Source organism: Kwoniella botswanensis, chromosome 1 (genome assembly GCF_036426115.1).
Source record: "Kwoniella botswanensis chromosome 1, complete sequence".
NCBI classification, from domain to species: domain Eukaryota; kingdom Fungi; phylum Basidiomycota; class Tremellomycetes; order Tremellales; family Cryptococcaceae; genus Kwoniella; species Kwoniella botswanensis.
In genome coordinates this window covers 12,069,052-12,088,401 of record NC_088599.1, presented here as the reverse complement: position 1 = coordinate 12,088,401, position 19,350 = coordinate 12,069,052, and the positions used below count along the sequence as shown (strand labels likewise).

General features: G+C 44.3%; 7 protein-coding genes across 7 annotated transcripts; 4 read left to right on the top strand and 3 right to left on the bottom strand.

Moving 5' to 3' along the window:
* Positions 1–460: 460 nt before the first annotated feature.
* On the top strand, positions 461–4,254 carry L199_004562 (uncharacterized protein; the record flags this gene model as incomplete). Its single annotated transcript, XM_064890288.1, has 15 exons — positions 461–480; positions 541–886; positions 965–1,441; positions 1,501–1,616; positions 1,677–1,775; positions 1,835–2,089; positions 2,176–2,302; positions 2,372–2,431; positions 2,505–2,547; positions 2,610–2,677; positions 2,752–2,839; positions 2,953–3,158; positions 3,252–3,377; positions 3,433–3,499; positions 3,563–4,254. 15 exons carry the CDS (start codon positions 461–463, stop codon positions 4,252–4,254), a joined length of 2,790 nt encoding a protein of 929 aa, XP_064746360.1.
* A 308-nt stretch (positions 4,255–4,562) lies between these two features.
* On the top strand, positions 4,563–6,854 carry L199_004561 (uncharacterized protein; the record flags this gene model as incomplete). Its single annotated transcript, XM_064890287.1, has 9 exons — positions 4,563–4,614; positions 4,676–4,812; positions 4,865–5,144; positions 5,227–5,423; positions 5,485–5,658; positions 5,733–6,047; positions 6,103–6,225; positions 6,303–6,383; positions 6,465–6,854. The coding sequence occupies 9 exons, from the start codon at positions 4,563–4,565 to the stop codon at positions 6,852–6,854; spliced, it is 1,749 nt and encodes a 582-aa protein (XP_064746359.1).
* A 338-nt stretch (positions 6,855–7,192) lies between these two features.
* Positions 7,193–8,839, bottom strand: L199_004560 (uncharacterized protein; the record flags this gene model as incomplete). The annotated part of the gene is made up of 8 exons (XM_064890286.1): positions 7,193–7,267; positions 7,343–7,399; positions 7,463–7,561; positions 7,639–7,728; positions 7,867–8,019; positions 8,086–8,108; positions 8,183–8,239; positions 8,797–8,839. 8 exons carry the CDS (start codon positions 8,837–8,839, stop codon positions 7,193–7,195), a joined length of 597 nt encoding a protein of 198 aa, XP_064746358.1.
* Positions 8,840–9,379: 540 nt separating this feature from the next.
* Positions 9,380–11,057, bottom strand: L199_004559 (uracil phosphoribosyltransferase; the record flags this gene model as incomplete). Its single annotated transcript, XM_064890285.1, has 12 exons — positions 9,380–9,457; positions 9,537–9,593; positions 9,661–9,743; positions 9,797–9,857; positions 9,917–9,946; positions 10,187–10,200; positions 10,306–10,342; positions 10,405–10,412; positions 10,518–10,625; positions 10,710–10,747; positions 10,826–10,840; positions 10,909–11,057. The coding sequence occupies 12 exons, from the start codon at positions 11,055–11,057 to the stop codon at positions 9,380–9,382; spliced, it is 678 nt and encodes a 225-aa protein (XP_064746357.1).
* Positions 11,058–11,803: 746 nt separating this feature from the next.
* On the top strand, positions 11,804–14,893 carry L199_004558 (uncharacterized protein; the record flags this gene model as incomplete). The annotated part of the gene is made up of 16 exons (XM_064890284.1): positions 11,804–12,041; positions 12,142–12,187; positions 12,239–12,278; positions 12,338–12,412; positions 12,465–12,607; positions 12,694–12,750; positions 12,824–12,837; positions 12,917–13,034; positions 13,130–13,143; positions 13,210–13,327; positions 13,396–13,564; positions 13,647–13,751; positions 13,823–13,901; positions 13,974–14,243; positions 14,350–14,573; positions 14,642–14,893. 16 exons carry the CDS (start codon positions 11,804–11,806, stop codon positions 14,891–14,893), a joined length of 1,962 nt encoding a protein of 653 aa, XP_064746356.1.
* Positions 14,894–15,069: 176 nt separating this feature from the next.
* On the bottom strand, positions 15,070–16,374 carry L199_004557 (uracil phosphoribosyltransferase; the record flags this gene model as incomplete). The annotated part of the gene is made up of 8 exons (XM_064890283.1): positions 15,070–15,099; positions 15,220–15,288; positions 15,391–15,536; positions 15,610–15,665; positions 15,757–15,835; positions 15,928–16,021; positions 16,122–16,176; positions 16,250–16,374. The coding sequence occupies 8 exons, from the start codon at positions 16,372–16,374 to the stop codon at positions 15,070–15,072; spliced, it is 654 nt and encodes a 217-aa protein (XP_064746355.1).
* A 644-nt stretch (positions 16,375–17,018) lies between these two features.
* L199_004556 (uncharacterized protein) lies at positions 17,019–19,327 on the top strand (the record flags this gene model as incomplete). The annotated part of the gene is made up of 8 exons (XM_064890282.1): positions 17,019–17,219; positions 17,285–17,434; positions 17,506–17,568; positions 17,636–17,776; positions 17,900–18,130; positions 18,222–18,415; positions 18,477–18,616; positions 18,687–19,327. 8 exons carry the CDS (start codon positions 17,019–17,021, stop codon positions 19,325–19,327), a joined length of 1,761 nt encoding a protein of 586 aa, XP_064746354.1.
* Positions 19,328–19,350: the final 23 nt, after the last annotated feature.

Below are 19,350 nucleotides of genomic sequence, written 5' to 3'. Positions count from 1 at the left end.
TTCGATCAGATGTTGTAAGATTATGACTTGAGGTGTTTACAGTAAGTGATAGCGAATCGAGTTCCGACGGTAGCACAGACAGGGAGACAGCTGACTCAGCGGGATCAAATGACCCAGCTTAAATGGGATGTGGCATTAAAGTTGCTGGACCACAAACACAAAGGACCCCCTTTCGGATAAATTGTCATTCGATTAGTCCGATCACCCGTTCTCTGAGACGCGTCCAAGGCTCAACGAGGTGTTTCAAGTGAATCGGATGATGCCTTTCGTAATGTTCTGAATCCTGGAAAATGGAGGACAAGACGACAAGATCATCTGCTGAAGGCAACTAATCCTTTGTGGTGAAAATTGTCGCTTGTAGATAATCATTTGTGCAGTATGGTTCTCCGATGCAAACAGTCCAAGCTCCCAAGCAAGTTACCTGGAATCCGATGTGTATAGCTTAGATGGTTCTGTAAATATGGATATCCCTTTTGAAAGGTGAGCCCAGGATCGATCAGCTATCATGAACAGACCTCTACTGATAATTTTGACTTCCAGTTTTGTCAAACTGGTATATCATCTAGGCAGTCCACCTAAGTCTGCTGCCGTTGGTACCAAAGAAACCAAGACGTCCTCGTTAGCGCCCTCAAAGATATTTCAATCATGGCTCAACCACCTTCCCAAACACCTGCCTCAAGTAGTTGGTAAACATGTCTTCCGACTGTTATTCCCTCATGAGGGATCGCGTAGGAGGTACGGACTGAAGGAGAGCAAGCTGGCTTTGGAGCTGGAAAGGATATTGGGTCTGAGGGGTCTGTCGAAATGGGATAGGGTATGTTGGGATTATGGAGAAAGTGGGACGGGATGTTTAGGCAAGGAAGTTGAACTTCTCATGAGAGATAGGGTGAGCTAGCGGAATGCCTTCTCTCGTTCTAGAAGATCAGTAGAGGACCGTACATTTTCTGATTGTGATGGAACTTAGTCCATGACAGAGCGTACATCGACGGTATCAATTCGCGATGTCGATGCATTACTTGATGAGTTGGCTTCCTCATCTACCTTCTCTCAACTCTCCCAAGACCAAAATCAAATCCACTCAAGACCAGCAAGACGCCGATCGCCTCAGGAAATATTGATATTGTTATATCGAGATTCCAATCTCACTCCATACGCTTTATCAGTCCTTACACAAATCATCTTAAGGGACTTACGACCTCTCTTAAACCCTTTACCTAAACTGTCGGTCAGAAATCCCACTACAATGTTACGCATGAAATCCAATACCGGCCCCGAACAACTCAGTTTGAAAGACGCCCTATGCGTCTGGGATAAAAGGCTGTGGGGATTTTATAATGGAGGAATAGGTAATTCGGATAGATGTTTTGATAAGTTGGATAAACTGGAGAATGAACATGATAAGATCGTCATGACAGGGCCAGTCCTGGGTATCAATGTTAAGGTGAGCCAAAGATCGAAGAAAATCAGAGAATGTACAGTTGATAGAAGGATGATGTGTAGATACCGAAATGTCGAAAAGGTCGTTCGATCCCAGATGCTCTCAGTGAATTTACGGGTACCAGATACGCTCTGCCTGTAGATGAAGTATGGGCAGAAACGAAATACGACGGATATAGGTTAGTTATCTTAGACTTGTGGACGCGTTTGGGAGATTGACTGATTGGACTGTATGATAGGATGCAAATTCACGTTGATTGCTCGGGTGATGAACCGACAATCACAGTGTTCAGTAAATCTATTAGGGATAGTACGGATGATAGGTCGAATACGCATTCGTGAGTTTCATGTATCGACTATTATCGGCCATTGTATAAGCTTACAGAGCTATATGTAGAATCATCTTAGCTTCCCTGGACTTACCTATACCATCTCATCTTCCTATCCATCCCTCCTTACTCAAACGGTTATCGATGCTTCCTGAAACAGGTGCTCGAAGGGGTAGGGGTATTACCTCGGTGATTGTAGAAGCGGAAGTGGTCCCATATAACGAAGCCTCACGAGAAGGTGGTAGAGGTCCCGGTATAGAGGAGTTCTGGTGGCTCGGTAATGCCGGTGTCACAGCGTCGGCCATGTCATTTGTCAGGCCACAGTACGTTATTCCTCTTACACCTAACATCGTCAAAGAAGTGAGATTGACGAAATTAGTATGTGTAGCGATATCTCATTTGGATTTAGACAGAATAGACATCTCTGCCTGGTATTTTTCGATATCCTATACCTGGATGGACAAAGTCTCTTACACAAACGATATGAAGATAGAAGAGCATTATTGGAAACGGTGATCAGACCTATTCAAGGCTTCGTGAGCAGACGTTTTCTGATGCGAGGTACGAAATAACTCAGCTGACCATCATTTACGGTCTGATTACAGTCTCAACTGGCGGAAAGGACGAGAATACGATTAAGTGTAAACAGACAATCGGCCCTTCAGGTATGTCTAATCACACGATCATCTCTCTGTTGCTCTCAATCGCTGAGCTTTGGGTCTTTCATTGACATTTTAGGCATTGGAAGAAGCTTTCCAGCGTAGCAACGAACGTTGTGAAGGTGAGTCAGCTGACCGTTCCCTCGTGGAGAGTCACAGCTGATAAAATTGAATGCATATCAAGAGGGACTAGTGCTCAAAGCTTCCAACTCGACTTACGCGAATATGAAATGGCAATGGGTGAAACTCAAGGTGAGTTAGGGTCTTGGACCGCTCACTGGAGTATGCGTTATACAATCGAGGTGCTGAGTATGATTCATGGGCAGAAAGACTACATCCCGAACCTGGGAGATTGTATAGATCTGGTTCTGCTGGGCGCAGGGTGGGATATCGACCGAGCGAGAGAGTTAAGGGGTAAGTCGAATCGAAAGTTGATAGCTTTTCGCACTTTTCCCTTTCTCTCTCATTCACCCTTCTGCAAAAATTCCTCAGACTGACATGGTCATAATCTTGATTACCTGGTGTAGTTGACACATCAGTATTTACCACATTCTACCTTGGCGTCCTGACCAACCCTACTCGAATCACTTCGCATAGAGAACTTCCTCATTTCGAGATCCTATTCAGAGTGTCTTACGGACCTGATCGCACACAGTTGGAATACTACAATGAGTGTTTGAGACATGGTAGATGGGGTAGTAAACCTTTTGATAAGGATGATCCTTTTAAAAGAGTAAGTCGAACCCTTTCTTCCAACCCGCGCGTTCATCGATTGAATATATCGAGTGAAGAGTCTTGGGCTGACATAGTGGGGCCGGTCGAGTAGAGATTGATCGGATTATCTTGGACATATACCTTACAAAAAGGGATGATGCCCCCTTCGGTTATGTTTGAGAGACCATTATGTGCCGAAGTTATGGGTGCAGGGTTTCAGAAATTACCTGGATCGCATGTGAGCGAGATCCGTTCTTGAAATAAACAAACCTGACGAATGTCCTTGACGATAGTACTACGAACTTCGTTGGCCAAGATTACAGAAAATATACGAACCTTCAGAAAGGCAATGGATAGATGGTGAGTTTCCCTTTTCACCTTGAAGTAGTGATTCACAACTCATTGTGTCTTTCAAATTATCAGCACTATCCGCTCAGGATCTCATCAAATCAGCTCATCGATCCCTAGGATATCACATCTCTTCCACCACCTCACCATACTCGCCACCTTCAGCTGAAGATTCTATACGGACATTATGGAGATCCCACTCAACGATAGATCTCATCGATATACCTCTATTGGTCTCCCCGAAATCTCCTAAATCACCTAAAAGGGTAAAATCAGAACCCAACCTGAACTGCTCGCTCAGGGATACGAATCCTTCTCCTATAGCTAAAGAGAGCGGAAGGAAGTTGATGGCTGTTTTGAGTGGTCGGGAAGATTTATCAGAAAAAGATGAACCTCTTATACATCCGTATTCACGCCCGCAAACTGCCATCTCGCCTCGAAATAAGATGCCAGTGGAAATCTCTCGACCTACCACACCGCCAGCCAAAAGCTCTATCATTCTTGGACCACCGCTACCTCTCAGCACACCACGTAGATTACCCCAGAGGAAGGCTATACCGCCCATTTCGCCTGCTAAAAGGTTGATATCATCTATCGACTGGTCAAGCATCGACACAAATCATCAGAGTACACCCAAAAAGGCCAAGACGACGATTTCTGGGAAGGAGCAAGCGATCAAGAAATGGGAGAAGAATATTGGTGTAAGACCGCTCTCTTTGAGATCGAGGTTGAAGTTGGCTTTTAAAAGGGTTGGCGTGAAGTCTTAAGATACATGAGAGACAGAACATTCATTTTTATCATTATAATGATTCAATCATGACATAGTACAGCATAGTATAACGCATTTTCTGTATCCCATAAATGTTGTATTCATTCATGCAAAATAATTGATTGTTTGCCATGTTGGCTGTTGGCAGTACAGTACGCCAAACCTCGGTTGAGACTGCCACTTGTCGCTCAGGTGTTTAGATTCAAACGCTCGGATCCCCTCCACTTTGTTGTTCCACCCCAACTCCCATTTCATTCCCATTGCTACCCTTCTTCTTCCTCTCGAAATGACATAGTCTCGTACATGATGGAAGACATATCATCACTGTCAAAATCACTACATGAGATCTTATCAGCTCGTAAGTTGATCGTCGACAAGCCTTCCCAGTTGAGCCTTTCTAACTTGCAGTACTGTCGCAGCTGAAGGAGGTGAAAGTCTAGCATCTACCGTCGAGGGTCACCTCACCACCGCCGAGACAAGTAAGAAGACTGCAGTATGCGAGATACTTCTAGAACTTCTGAACGAGGGAGATGAGCAATCACAGATAGACAGGAAGGTCAGCTACATCTTTTTCCCCAAGGAAAATAAGCTGACGACCTCCTTTGCAGCAAGTAATCCTATCAGATACTTCACTCACCTATTTACCCCTTCTCCTCCCTCTCGCGACTTCCATTTCCTCGGCAAAAGAAGTTGTCCTTCTTATAGCTGATCATTCAAACGCACGGGAAGTGGTTTTGGGCTTGACCGAAGGTATCCAATCGATCGTTGATAGGGCAGAAGGGTATCAGGTGTCAGATGATGAAGGTGATTTTGACGATGAGGAGATTGCGGTGGATTGGCCAGGGCTGATAGAGGAGTATGAGTTGATCATCAAGGGTCTAAATATCGGTAAGTTAGCTTTTATCAGAGTCCTACTCGATCGACTGAACCTAAGCAAAAGGGATGTTCATGGTCATTTACTTCACCATAGCTATTCTTCGATTACCAAACTCAAGAAGCACACCTACCCTCCTCTCCCTTAGCGAGAGCATATCATCATCTCTACCAATCTTATCGCACCAAGCTACGACATCATCTGCTAGGGTACTACTGAGGGAATTATGTGGATTGGTGAATACCATCTGGGTATGGGTGCAGAATACGAGTGATCAAGGTGGTGAACAACGAGTGAGCTTTGGATTCACAAAATAGGCAATAGGCACTAAAAGCTCATATAATTTCTGGATAGGCTATACTATTGACTATGCTGTTCGAGTCGATCACTCTGCTCGGACATAAAGTCGATGCGAGATTGACCGAAAGATGGTTTTTGAATACTTATCCTAAATTCAAGAAAATGCCAACATCTAAACAGTCACTTGAAGGTTGGGAAGCGGGACAAGGAGTTCTGGATTCAGCTTGGGTACGTCCTACAGGCATCGCAGATAGGTGTAAAGACGTCTCCGTCCGTCAGCTAATCAAAAGGATCTTATATAGTCAACAGGCAAGACACTCGACCTTACTCCATCAGACCTGTTACACAAAATCATTGACCCTTCCCATCTTACTGTACACTCCTCTTTGGCCTCTCTCAATCTCTTATCTTCCCAACTGGTCACTCAGGATAAATCGACCCTTCTTCCTTCCTGGGTCTCACCAACGTTATTGGACGATAGTATGCCAATCCTCTGTGCTGCACTGAGCGGGTCGAGCGTAGATGCTGGAGTTGCCTATACCTGGGCCGTCGTAAATTTCTATTCAGATAACAAAGAGGGAACAGTGGAGTATGATAATGCGTCTATGCTTCTTGAGGTGAGCTATTCGTTTTGTCATGGTCGGAACAGCTCATGCTGATCATTTTTGCTAGTTGTTGGTCCCTTTGACCGCTCAACATCCCTCTTCTCTCATGCGACTGGCCTTGTTCAAATTGATAGGAGGAATCGTATCTCTTCAATCCCCCGCCGTGAACAGGATAGAACTATTCAAACAAGTCAGTTTCCCTCTTGCGACGGCTGCCGAAGACCGCATTCGCAGTGAGTTGACTGATCATCCATTTTGTGACATTAGCTTTTGGAACCTGCCAACCCATTTGATAATATCCGAATCCAATCATTATCATTGTTGAGAGAAACAATATCCTCAAAGGAAGTAAGCCAGCTGTCCACTATTCAGTAATTGTGTATGCAAATGATAGGAAGCAGCTAATTGATTCGTCTCAACTGTGAACAGGTCTTGTCTTCTGTACTCGTCGAGATCCTATTCCCAATCTTATTTTTCTCCCCCTCTCAACTAGACCCAGAAGATAATCCATTCACCTACTCACCTTCCGACCTGCTAAACTCACCTTATATACCGTGGTGGACCGAATGTTTGACTTTATTATGGTTCATACTGGATTTCGACAAGGAAGATATAACAGGCGCTTGGGAGAGGTTTAAAGAAGATGATGGGATAAGAGCATGGTTAGAAGGAATTGAGAAGAAGATAAAGGAATTGCAGGTCTTCCTGACGGATAAGAAGGAGGATGATACGGATGAATTTGGAGGAGCACAATTTGCGGTGATGAGATTTGAAGATGCTTTGAATAGAGTCAAAGGGGTAACGTCCAGTGTCGTTTAGAGATAGATGTGTCGAATCTGTATATATACCAAGCATAATCCGATGTATACCTACGATCAGACGCTTGTCGGTGCATGGAAATACGATGGTTGCATAGATGATCATCGACCGATCATAGACAATCGGTCGGAATATAAATAGAAAGAAAGTACCTATAGAGAAAGAGAAAGAAAAAGGAAGAGAGATGGGGATATAATTGTAATTGAAGAAATCCCTTTTTGTCATTTATATTTATATATTTTAACTTCTTATCAGATCGACCGTCACCGTACCGTCACACGTTCAACTACCTCGAAACTGACTCTCTTCTTCTTTTCTTTGTTTCACTCTACTCAACTTTAAGCGGAGGGTTCACCAGCGCCTCCGTTAGGGCAGGCAGAGGCGATGTGGCCGGTTTGACCGCATGAGTAACACTGCGCGCAAGACATACGATATCAGCAAGGAACGAGAGAAAGGATTCAAAATGAAGGTCAAAATGGTTTACTCACAGTTTTACCTTGTTCTTGGGGACATTCTCTTGAGATGTGACCTTCTTGACCACAGTTCTATATTCGACAAAGCACAATCAGTATCTGCGACTTTTTTGTGAGTGACACACTCAAACTCACGTAACATTTTTGGGGACCTCTTTGTTGGAAAGCACCACCGAAACCTCTGTTACCTGATGAAGGGCATTCTCTAGAGATGTGTCCTACACCACCGCAAGTCTACGGCAAGAAGCTTATTTAGTACCATATTCCCACTCGATTATCTGAGTTTGAGCAGAAGCGGAAAGTAGACTCACGTAACAGGATTTGGTGTTGTATCCACCACCGTATCCACCGTAACCACCTTGTTGGTATCCACCGGCACCTGATTCGGGGCACATTCGGGCCTATAGTGATGGTTCAAGGTAAGCGTTATCATGAAATAGTTGTTAAAGGGAACGAGACTTGAAAGTTGTAACGATAGCGGTAGAATAAGGAGGTGGGATGGGGAGAGAAAAAGGATAAAATGGATAATTTTTACTCACAATGTGTCCTGGTTTACCACATCGGTAACATTCACCACCAGCACCACCGGCGTTTCCACCGAAACCACCGGCAGCGGGTCCAGAGGGACAGGCAGAGGAGACGTGTCCTTCTTGTCCACAGGTGTAACAAGCTTTGTTCTTAGGTTGAGGGCACTGTCGTACGGTATATCAAAGTAAGTTAGAGTTTAGGATGAAGTCGTGTCCAATAGGGAAACTTACGTCTCTGCTCAAGTGACCGGCCTCTATAGAAGTACATATACATTAGTGAACACTCAAAGACATCTGAGAGGAAGAAGAAGAAGAGATTGATATTCACGTCCACAGTTGTAACAGGTTGGGTCTTGAGCTGGACAAGCAGCAGCGACGTGGCCTTCTGTATATGTTTGAGATAATCGTGATCAGCAATAGTTCTTGATTGTACATGAGGAAAGATAAGTGTGGTTGTGGGTTATGTCAGTGTGTTGTCAGTGGGCAGTATGTAGTGTGAAGCATAGCACATTATAGCGGTATTGATTATTTTATCAATTGACCATGATGTTGAGATTTTCTTGAAGGTTATGGATCTCGAAAGAGGTACAGTTTTTGTGATATAGTGGATGTTCTTATACGAATAGAATGAGAACAGTGTGTATTTGTAAAAAGGAAGTAAGAGTTAGAGGACGTGATAACATCAGCTTACCACAGTAAGAGGTGACAAACCTATACGAGATGCAAGACCATAGCTATGTACGGAGGAGTATTCGTTTTATCATAAAAATGCATTGTTTCGTCTTCGTCATCGATAGACTTTCTTTCTTCATGTAAACGCACTCTCACTCCCCCGCACACAACACGACACAACGCAACAACGCAACAACGCTATCTCGCTCACACACTGCCCATGACACCACAACACAACCCACAACCATCAAAAGAAACACCCATACGCACGTTGACCACACTTGAAACAGGAAGAAGCTCTAGCGCCGTACATTGTTGAGATGTTGTTGGTTTGTTGGTTGAAGGGTAGTAGGTAGGTGGAGACTGTACTGATTAGATGAGAGTCAGCTATCGATCCCTTTCGATTAATGCTTGACAGATTGAGAGGCTGTGAGGAGGATGGATGAGCTAAAGATGGTGGAAGCAGAGTCACTCACAAGATTGATAATTGATTGTTGAAGAAGAAAGAAGGAAAGGAAGGAAGAGAAGAGTTGTTGGTCATATGAGCGGCGACACACCTGCAAAAAAAGAAACACTGGAAAAAAAACTGGATCCGGAGGTTTGATCGGAGTTATTAACCATTCGTCAATGTGGCGTTTTCCTTCCCTCAGCTTATATAAATCCCTTATCCTTGATCGTGGCAAGTGTGATGGGATATGCGATGCATGACACATGATAAGAACAGGAATGATCTATGAGTCGTAAATGGGTATATGGATGCGTAACGGGAAAGCTTATAAGAAGTATCTATCCCAATTAACTATCAGCATTACTGTAATTCCATGAAAAAATTATAGTGGATTACTTGATCAACTCACCTGTCTCCGAAATCACCAAGACCTGGTACAATGTATGAATTGCTATCGAGACCTTCATCTACCCAGGCGGTTATCTAGAGCTTAATATCAGCCCAAGTCCATCCATAGGAAGACGGGGATGTATATCTCGGTATTAAAGGTCAATCAACTCACGATACGAAGCTTGGGGAACCTAGTGCACACTTTCTGGATACCTTCAGGTGAGGCAATCTTCAAGTAACATTTAATCAGCTGTTGAGCGACAACAAATCCGAGAACAGCTAGGAGCTTGGCTCACTAAGTTTAAGAACAAGATCTTCTCTTCTTCTACACCATGCTCAAGCAATACTTCGATGGCTTTGATACATGATCCACCGGTAGCTACGAAAAATGTCAGCGTACTATCCGTATGATTGGAATTTGGTATGGCTCACCAAGCATGGGGTCGAGGAGGAGCACATATCGGTTCGCTATGTCATCGGGCAGTTTGGCGTACTAGTCGCATGGCCGATAGTCAGTCAAGCTATCTTCGACTTGGTGGGAGGTAGACTCACGAATAACTTCGGTTGGTAAGTCTCTTCATCCTGTACATTTCAGAAATGAGGTATTAACCAATCAGCAGGTATAGTATATATACACAGACAATATGGAAAGAAAGAAAGATGGGAGAGAAAAAAAGTACATACTCGTTGAATAAGGATCTATGGGTAGTATCGTAGAGGTGTGTACCCGAACGGTCAGCGCCACCATATGTTACCATACAATGCGAATCATTGCGTGATTGTTTGGCAGGTGTGGTATGTACGATTGTATGCGTGACTGACCTTTCCAATTCGCACTGCATGCACACGTCTGTCGGTCAGCACATACATGCATTGTATGATCCGAGTATGATCCGCAAGATTATCATAAGATTTCGGATAAATCGATTTTCTGTACTCACCTGAACGACAACAATCTCTTAAACCAGCTTCCATAGCCTGCCATTAAGCCACATTAACACAACATCTCACTACAAACTTCCTACCTGTGGGAAACTCACTTCTCCAGCTATCGTTTGTAAGGACCAGTATCAGCTGCTATGTCTTCGAATAGCTCATTTCTGGAAACAAAGGAAAAATCAAAGGCAGAGGCAGAGCAAGTCGACCAACGCACCTCTCATGATTGACACACCACAGATCCTACCTTGGAATGCTACCCCGTCGTATACTTTTCCTGTGGGTGTAGTTACTTTCTTGGATATGACTGGAAGGTGATTGAGACCTGTATCATGCATACCGTCAGTGTCCTTTCACCTGGACTGGACATTGGAGCATAGATGAGAACACAAGGATGAGATGGACTTACCTTCTTCTACCAAAAGTCTGATAATCCTATCTGAAGTGCTATTACCGTCCAGATCATGGATCAGACTCTCAGCTCCGATGTTGTGAAAGTATCTTCATCAATTAGTCGTAACTTACAATACGAAATCACCTCTGAACCAGATCTTCATCAGCTCGATATCATAATTGCACCAACGGATATGAACTAGCTGCGAGCTCACCTTTGAGTCTTCTCATCTCTTATGATAGTCAACAAGCTCTGCAACTGTCTAGTCGGAGCCAAGACCAAGGCGTTCTCCGGTAACTCTACTTTATGGACATTACTGCCTGAAGCGGGTAGACAGGTGGTTGTGGGATTAGGGGATGACATGGTGGTGATCTGGCAGTACTGGACTAAATGCAAAGATGATGGTGTACGCTAAGATCAAACAAGCAATACAAGTCTTGCGATTGGTGTTATGTGGTACTACTTTGCACCTTTATCTCGATCTCATCTCGTAAATTCGCATTGATCTACAATCTCATGCTATCTCATACTCTCACCGGTTACGAAAAGAAAGAAAGGATTGATGTCACGTGATTCGCACTCGTTCCACGTGAGGATCTTCCGATCATCTCGGCTCTTAGCTTGACTTGCACTTAGAATCATGACAAGCTAAGCGCAGGGTGGGTGAGTGGCTGTCGGAGGTGACCGATAGCAGATCTCCGCATAATTTTTGGGTGGTGTCATGTTACGCTTCCATCTAATCGTCGGTCTCCGTCCGATCGAAAGATGACAAAGAAGTCGAGCAGCGGGGAGAAGTAAATGAGATGAGATCACGCGTTTCCGTAACATACTTGCTTCTTCATCTCTGTTCATCGTTCATTCCGATTGACATTGACAAGGACAAAATCAAGACGTTGTGTATAGATCTTTCGAACGAAATTGAATCGATCAGATATTTAGCCGAGTGCGTCAGTATTATCAAGAAGTTTAGTGGTTGGGAAACGAAGTAGTTGAACCAAATTCACTCGATAATCAGAAGATTTTGTTTTGGACATAGACATCTGTGCATAGTGTATAATCGAATTCGAAATTGCCAAACCAAACGATATTGTCCTTCGCGCTGAACAGAGATGAATGCGATTCCTACTGGATCGAATAAACCACCTCTTCCTATCGATGAAATATCCAATATACCGATCCAAGATGAATTAGCGGTAGCCTCCACTTCGAAACGCTTAGAATCGCCTCAACCACCTTTTGCAGAGGAGGACAGGAGGAGGAAGGGTAGCGATGTTACTGTCGGATCGGGGCTGGGTGGATCTGCCAGAGAGAGAAAGAAGGGAAAGGGTTTGACGGAAGGTGATGAAGGTATGTTTATGGCTCAACTTTGCTCTGCATCGTCGAAGACGTATAGCGACTGAGAACGATGAGAGATCAATGGGCTTATGGGTATGATATGGGATGATAGACGTACCTGATATACCGAAGAACAATCTGAAATTGGTCATGCCCGCGTAAGTTATGCCTTTGTTAGAGATGGACCTTTTGGTTGACGCGAAGAGTAGGATCGGACTGGTATTGTTCTTGTCGGCATTGGATCAGACCGTGAGTCCACCTCGAGTCGGGTACACAACAACAACTCGATGTTGATGTCCTGTATACAGATCGTCGCCACCGCCTTACCGACAATAGCTGAAGACCTCCACGCATCACCCTCAGAATACTCGTGGGTCGGAACGGTAAGCTGTCCAGTAATTTCTCGTCGGGACGCCTACTAACTCGAGAGTTTAGTCATATCTGTTAGCATCGACATTACAAACTCCCATCAACGGTAGAGTATCAGATATAATAGGTCGTAAACCTATGTTATACGCTGCTATAATAGTATTCACCATCTTCTCGGCTCTTTGTGGAGCAGCAAAGAGTATGAGTTGGTAAGTTCACTCATTCGCATCGAGTATTTTCAACGGTATGACGAAGAACCAGGCTGAAGCTGAAGGTGTTTCTTGGTGGGAAAAAGGTTGATCATAGCGAGAGCGTTTCAGGGATTAGGAGGCGGATCCATCATTGGATTGACGTGAGTCGATTACCTTTCCAGCATACTATCAGAATCAAGGAACTGAACTGACATGTAACATCTCGATTTTCAGGTCAATCGTAGTCTGTAAGTTGACAAGTCATCATCATTGGTAATCATTCAACAAGATGAGGTGCTTACCTGACCGTTCTGGATTATTCTACAGCGGACATCGTCCCATTGCATCAGAGAGGAACATATCAAGGTTTCCTAGGTTCAGCTTGGGGTATAGCAGCGGTTCTTGGACCTATATTCGGTGGACTATTGACTGAAAAAGCTTCATGGTGGGTCCGGATACATACTACAAGAGTCTCCAAAATTGTACTCAATCACATTCGGATTGGATAACTGATCAAACAATTGATTCTTTCTCTGACAGGAGATGGTGTTTCTGTGAGTCTCCAACCGGAATTTCTCGAACGATGCATTGCACTGACCAGCCCCTCGGAAATCGAGTAGATATCAACCTCCCTACATGTGGAATCGCATTCGCCTTACTAGTGTTCACCCTCAGATTGAACCCATCTAGGAAATTGACTTTCAAGGAATTATCTAGGACCTTCGATTTTATCGGTCTGTAAGTGCTCAACCACGATATCTTGTATAGGTCCAGCTGAGGCTGACGTTCGGTATTCAATGCATCAGGGCATTATTGATGATCGCGTCTGGATTACTCATCGTTGGATTTTCAAGAGCGGCAGATTTCGGATTTGGTCAACCTGCTTCTTATGGTATTATCATTGCTGGAGCGGTCGTCTTCGTAGCTGCTGTCGTAAACTTCTTAACTACCAAGAGAAACGCCATTATCCCTGCTGTACGTCTCTTTTCTCTTTTCTGCCTACTTCTTTCACTCGCTTCATCGAGATCCTAATGATCGGAACGATTTTTGTATGTAGAGAATGTTCAAGAATCGAACTACCGCTTTCTTCCTCCTTGCTTCGACTTTACATGCAGCTGCTTTTTTGGCGTTCAATTATCTCTTACCAGAGTTACTGCAAGGTGTGAGTGGGACTATTCGCATGTATTGGCTGAAGTTTGCCTTACTGATATATCTTTGTTTGTGATGGGACAGCTCCGGGGTGATTCTCCGATACAGTCGGGTGTACACCTACTACCTTTTGCATGTTGCGTAGCGTGGATGACGGTGGTCGGTGAGTAACTTACATCCAGACTCTCTGATAAGTCATCGATGTAAGCTAATCTTAAACGTTGTGCTGATGCAGCTGGACAAGTAAACTCTCGACTTCGGATCATCCGACCCGTAGCATGGGTAGGCTACGCCCTAGCAGCCCTGGCCTGGTTCTTGTACTATGGTCTATTCACTTCAACTGTCAAGTTGGCTACTCTCGAAGGTATACTGGTCATCGGAGGTATAGGTGTGGGATTGTGTCTACAAGTACCAATGTTGATCATCCAAGCTGCTATGCCGCTGAAGGAGATGGCTGCTTCGACTGCTTCGTGGTCCCTCACTAGGAATGCGGGAGGAAGCATAGGTAAGATCCATTCCACCTTTCGACTCGAAGTCTTAAAGTCCAAAGTCGCACTTCTTCTCCATCTTAAAAAGACAGTGGAGACTGAATCCCAATAATCTTTATACAGGTCTTGCCGTATTCACCGCTATACTCAATACCAACCTCCGATCCAAGTTCGCCGTCATACCAGGGTATGGCACCACATTTACCGTTCCAGAATCAGCATCGGGATATAAATCTCTACACGAATTACCCGAAGGTGAAACCAAGGATATGGTCTTAAAAGCTTTTGCAGATAGTTTCAGAATTTGTTGGATAGTCGGAGCGGCTTTCTTCCTTGCTGCTTTAGTGGTATGTTTTATTCAAATACCACGATTGAATGTGTATAGTGAGCTGACGGTAGAGCGGGGTTATGATAGATTACTATACCTACTAGATCATACAGTTTGAATAGAGCCAGAGGTCAAGCTGCGGCCAGGAGCGAAACCGATATTGAAGCTCAGCCTGAAGCCCCGATAGAAACGTTTGATGAGAAAGCTCAAATGGAAATGAGAGACATAGATCAAGAAGTTTTAGATCCTATCAACGGACCTTCCTCAGCTTCAAGTGATAGAACAATAGCTTCCGATAGTGGGAATGGGCGGAAAAAGATGGCGGCGGATTTGGTATGAGTATTCACATAGATGCATTGGAAGTATGACGATCAGGACAACGGAATAACGGATAACGGGGTTTATAATTATGTGTATATACAATGAGAACATCATTGGGATATGAATAAAATAGGACGACCTTGGGCATTGAAATATCAAATAAGAGGATTATATATTTCATGAGATTCGAGGGATCACTGGAGTGTGCTGTATAGCCGATCACCCTGTGATCATAAAACAATGCATTTATCAGCATTTCATTATCGAGGAGGTATCGATGGGAAATGATGAGGGATCGAGCATAGATTGGGGCATATGATATATTCGAAGATGAGATCACTCACAGCGTCTCCCAAACCTGGTGAGATATATCCTTTCTCAGTCAAAATGTCATCCACAGCACCGATGTAGATCTACGTTATTCATAGTCAATAGACAAGATCAGTATCGGCGTTGTTAAATACCTCTTCATTCTGCCAGAAGCTAGAGGATAGGTAGTTTGGATGATTGCTCACCTCGACATCTGGGAATTCCTCTGCTACATGTTGAACACCTTGTTTCGAACCTAACACGGAGATGATCTTGATTTGTGAAGGGGCTAGACCCCATTCAACTAACATGTGAATGGCAGCTAAAGCGGTTCCACCGGTAGCAATTAAAGCTGTAGCGCAATGACAGTCACATCAGCTAAGTACGGTTGATGGGACAGGAATAACCTAGATGAAGCGACTCACGATCAAGTAGGAATACGATATCGGCTGTAACTTGACTTGGTAGTTTTGAGTAATACCTGTGATCATTTGTCTTTAGCCTCTTATGTATGTATTGTTGAAAGGTTTCGATGAGGTTTCAATTGATATCTGGGTCGCAGCACGACTTACTCGATAGCCTGAAGAGAGACTTTATCTCTGAATAGACCGAGATGCAGGACCGTAGCTTCCGGAAACATCTCAAGAGCGGCTAGTCAAGCAGGTGATACGTTTCTCAGTACATCTATTTCCACATATGACAGCATGTAGCGAACATTGGCGGGTGTGCATTATATTACTTACCATCCTCTAATCCCAGACCTGCTCTTAGAATGGGTGATAGACCCACACGCAAAGGGATGGTTTGACCGGTGAAGGGTGCAACGGGTGACTGAAGCTGTATCAAACAATCAATTCAGTCAGTCAGTCATGTGTGCAGATACTCCTGATTAGAGAGATCAAGCACGAGGATGATCGATGCAAGAAGAAATACACACATTAGGTACGTCCGCAAGAGGTAAGTGACGAGAAGCCTCGTAGATAAGCATTGATCTGATTAAGCGAACACAATGTCGTAAGCTAATCAAGAAAAGGATACAAAACAAGGCTTTATAATTTCACTCACCCGATGGCCCTTACACCCTCTCTGAAGTCTTTTGCAGGTAGGTCATGTAGTCTGAGTTGAGTGAGCTTGGAGAGTACTAAAGGGTGAGAGGATATTTGGACTTTTGGTGAGATGGGAAATGACATGATGGGTCTGGTTGGGATGGGTGGTAAATGTTGAAGGTGTTAATGACTGAGCTAGATGATGTTTATATATTCGTATGGTCGATAGAATAACTTCCAGAATGAGTGTGAAGAAGACAAGAATCGACGATGAATGGAAGAAGGGGAAGAAGGTCGTTGCGATAAGGTCGGACCGTGCTTGTTGTATATTCTTTCAATTCGACTCGATCTCCAAAGGCGACTCAATGTGGTCTTGCTGCAGTTGATCAAAGAAGCGGCTATGAGCGTGTTTGATGACGAATGTGAGAATCCTTTCTAATCGTGTTATGTTGACGCTATCATTGTTGCTGTCGCTGTCGATATTGCAACTGACGATGTGGATGATCTGTGTACTTACGAGCAGAGTAGCATAGCACGGTTATCTGTTTAACCCGATCCATTCGGGTTATCCCACGTGCGAAACAGGTCAAAGCGTCGGCGATGACCTATAAGGGCAGTAAGTTACCCTGATAACCAAGCTATCCACCAGATGTCAGGCTGACTGATTTGGAAAGATCAATAAACATGACCGAGCCTGTCTTTTGTTCATCTTTCAGTCGCACCACTGACCCCATACATGAAGTGGCTTTACACATCGCTATCAACATGGAACGTACGACAGGCGCAATATGAACGCCGTGATAGACCTGACTAGAGGGTACCCAACGCCCGCATCTGAAGTAACAGCTCCGCAGTCGCCAACTGCCCGTTCAGAATCGGAAACTCCGTCTCGTCAACCATCTGAACCTCCCCCAAGATGGTACAAGAGGAGGCCAGACAAGGGTAGAGGTAAAAGCGGGCATCCGTATGTGTGCGAAGCCATGGTGATGGTAAGCTGCACAACTGGACTATGTCATGAATCACATCGACAAGTTAACGGTTGATTATGACGTAGCAAACTCCCAGCGAGACACCTTTCAGATATGAGGATTGTAAATTCTGGCCGTTTGTCGGACCACTGAACCCCTGGAAATTGCCAAAAAGTGTGGGATGGGATAGCTGGGATGATTTTGATGGAACAATCGCACTGTGTGCTAAAGGCAAGGTGAGCCGACGTGTCCTGCCTTCAAGTGTGATGCATGATTGTGAATGAAATTGCTTATGCTACCCCGTCAGGTCGTATTGGCCAGATGCGAGGATGATAACCCCTGGAAAGTAATTTGGGAACTGGAGATAGATGTGAGTGAACTGGAATCGGTCATATATGGTATATACAGTCAGACTTATTATCGTATCATTCTCGCAGGATTACCCGTACGCTGTCGCATGGACATATCATCCATTCACATGTTATCCATTAATAGCAACTGCCGGTCAAAAAGGTTTGATCTATATTATAAATGCCATATCACGGCGGTGTGTGAGAATATTGAGAGGTCACGGTGGTGTGAGTTGAACCCCATGCTCTCGACTGTGTTAGATTCCGTACCATCAACGATGGGACGAATTGCCTTGTCTGGACAAAGAGAAGTACGCAAAAGCTAATATCCATCTCGTTATTATTGCATAGGATATAACGAGTCTCACCTTCCATCCATTACATCCTCACATCCTAGCTTCCACCTCATATGACAAAACCACCAGGATATGGAATATCCTCGGCTCAGATCTAACCGATCTTTCCGAGGGTGAATCGCCAAGTATGAACTTTCCTATGGGTGACGCGGACGAAGGGAATTGTCTGTTCGCTATACTCGCAGGTGATTTCAAGGGGGGTCATAGAGGTTACGTGGCAGCTGCGGTGAGTGATTCTTTAGGTCATCATCACCTCTGCACTTGAATGCCTTACCATGACATCATGACTGTCACGATCTCAGCTAACATGACATTAGAATTTCCATCCTACCAGAAATGCCATAGCCACCGTAGGTCTAGACCGGCACGTCAAAATTTGGTCTTTACCAGAATTTCCCAAACCTACTCTTAGTCCTCTCCCCACACCCAGAGGGTACAGAGCGAAAATCATCTACCAGCCGATATTCAGTACTACTAGATTACACGAAGAATTCGTAGATAATGTTGAGTGGTGAGTCTCATAACTCTATGAAGAAATGAATGATGCGATTAGCTGACATGTCTAGAGAAAGGTTAAACGAATATATCTTGATTACTCGTTCCAGGAAAGAATTCAAGATTTGGCAATGGCTAGGATTCTCTAGATATTTCACCGAGAACGACCCTTTACCTAGAAGTTTGGATCCAATAAGTCAAGATTATATGGATTCTGGTAAGTCACTCCAAGACCGTTTAGTAGGAGTATATGTGACAATCTGTTGACAGGATGTGTGTCTATGTAGGATCTTTCATGCTGATATCGAAGTATGATATCGGATCCGACTGTTGGGCTATGAAAATGTCCTTCCATCGACCATTCGTCTCTCAACCGCAAGACGAGCAGGAGGAAGAAGACAACTTGGTATACGGAGATCCGTTAATTGGTTTGGTCACGCATAGCTCGAAAATACCTGAAATTGCCGTGTTGAATCCGCTCTTAGCTCCCCCTGAAGATGTACCTGAACCTATCGATGAACTGAGGCCCAAATCCAGGAGAGAGCGAGAGGGTTCCACGGCCTCAGGTTCGGATATCGATGAAGATGATGAAGATGATGAAGTAGATTCAATAGTGGACTCCTGTTCGGATTCCAGTATGAACCATCAAAATGATATCATCGATCTGACAATGGATGAGGTTCAAGATGTCGTTACAGACCGACGTGTTGACAGTGACAGTACGCCAGCAGAACCATGGCGTCTCATACCGACCGAATTTCAGCCAATACGACAGAAACATGCAAAGAAGGGATACAGGATATACAATAGTTCGACAAACGTATGTAATGTGGCGATCTCACCTAGAGGAGCGAAATGGATCGTAGGCGTCGGTGAACCTGGGACGGTATTTGTGTGGAAGATTGATCCGGATTGTAAGATGGAGTAGAAACGGCAAAAAGAAGAGAGTAG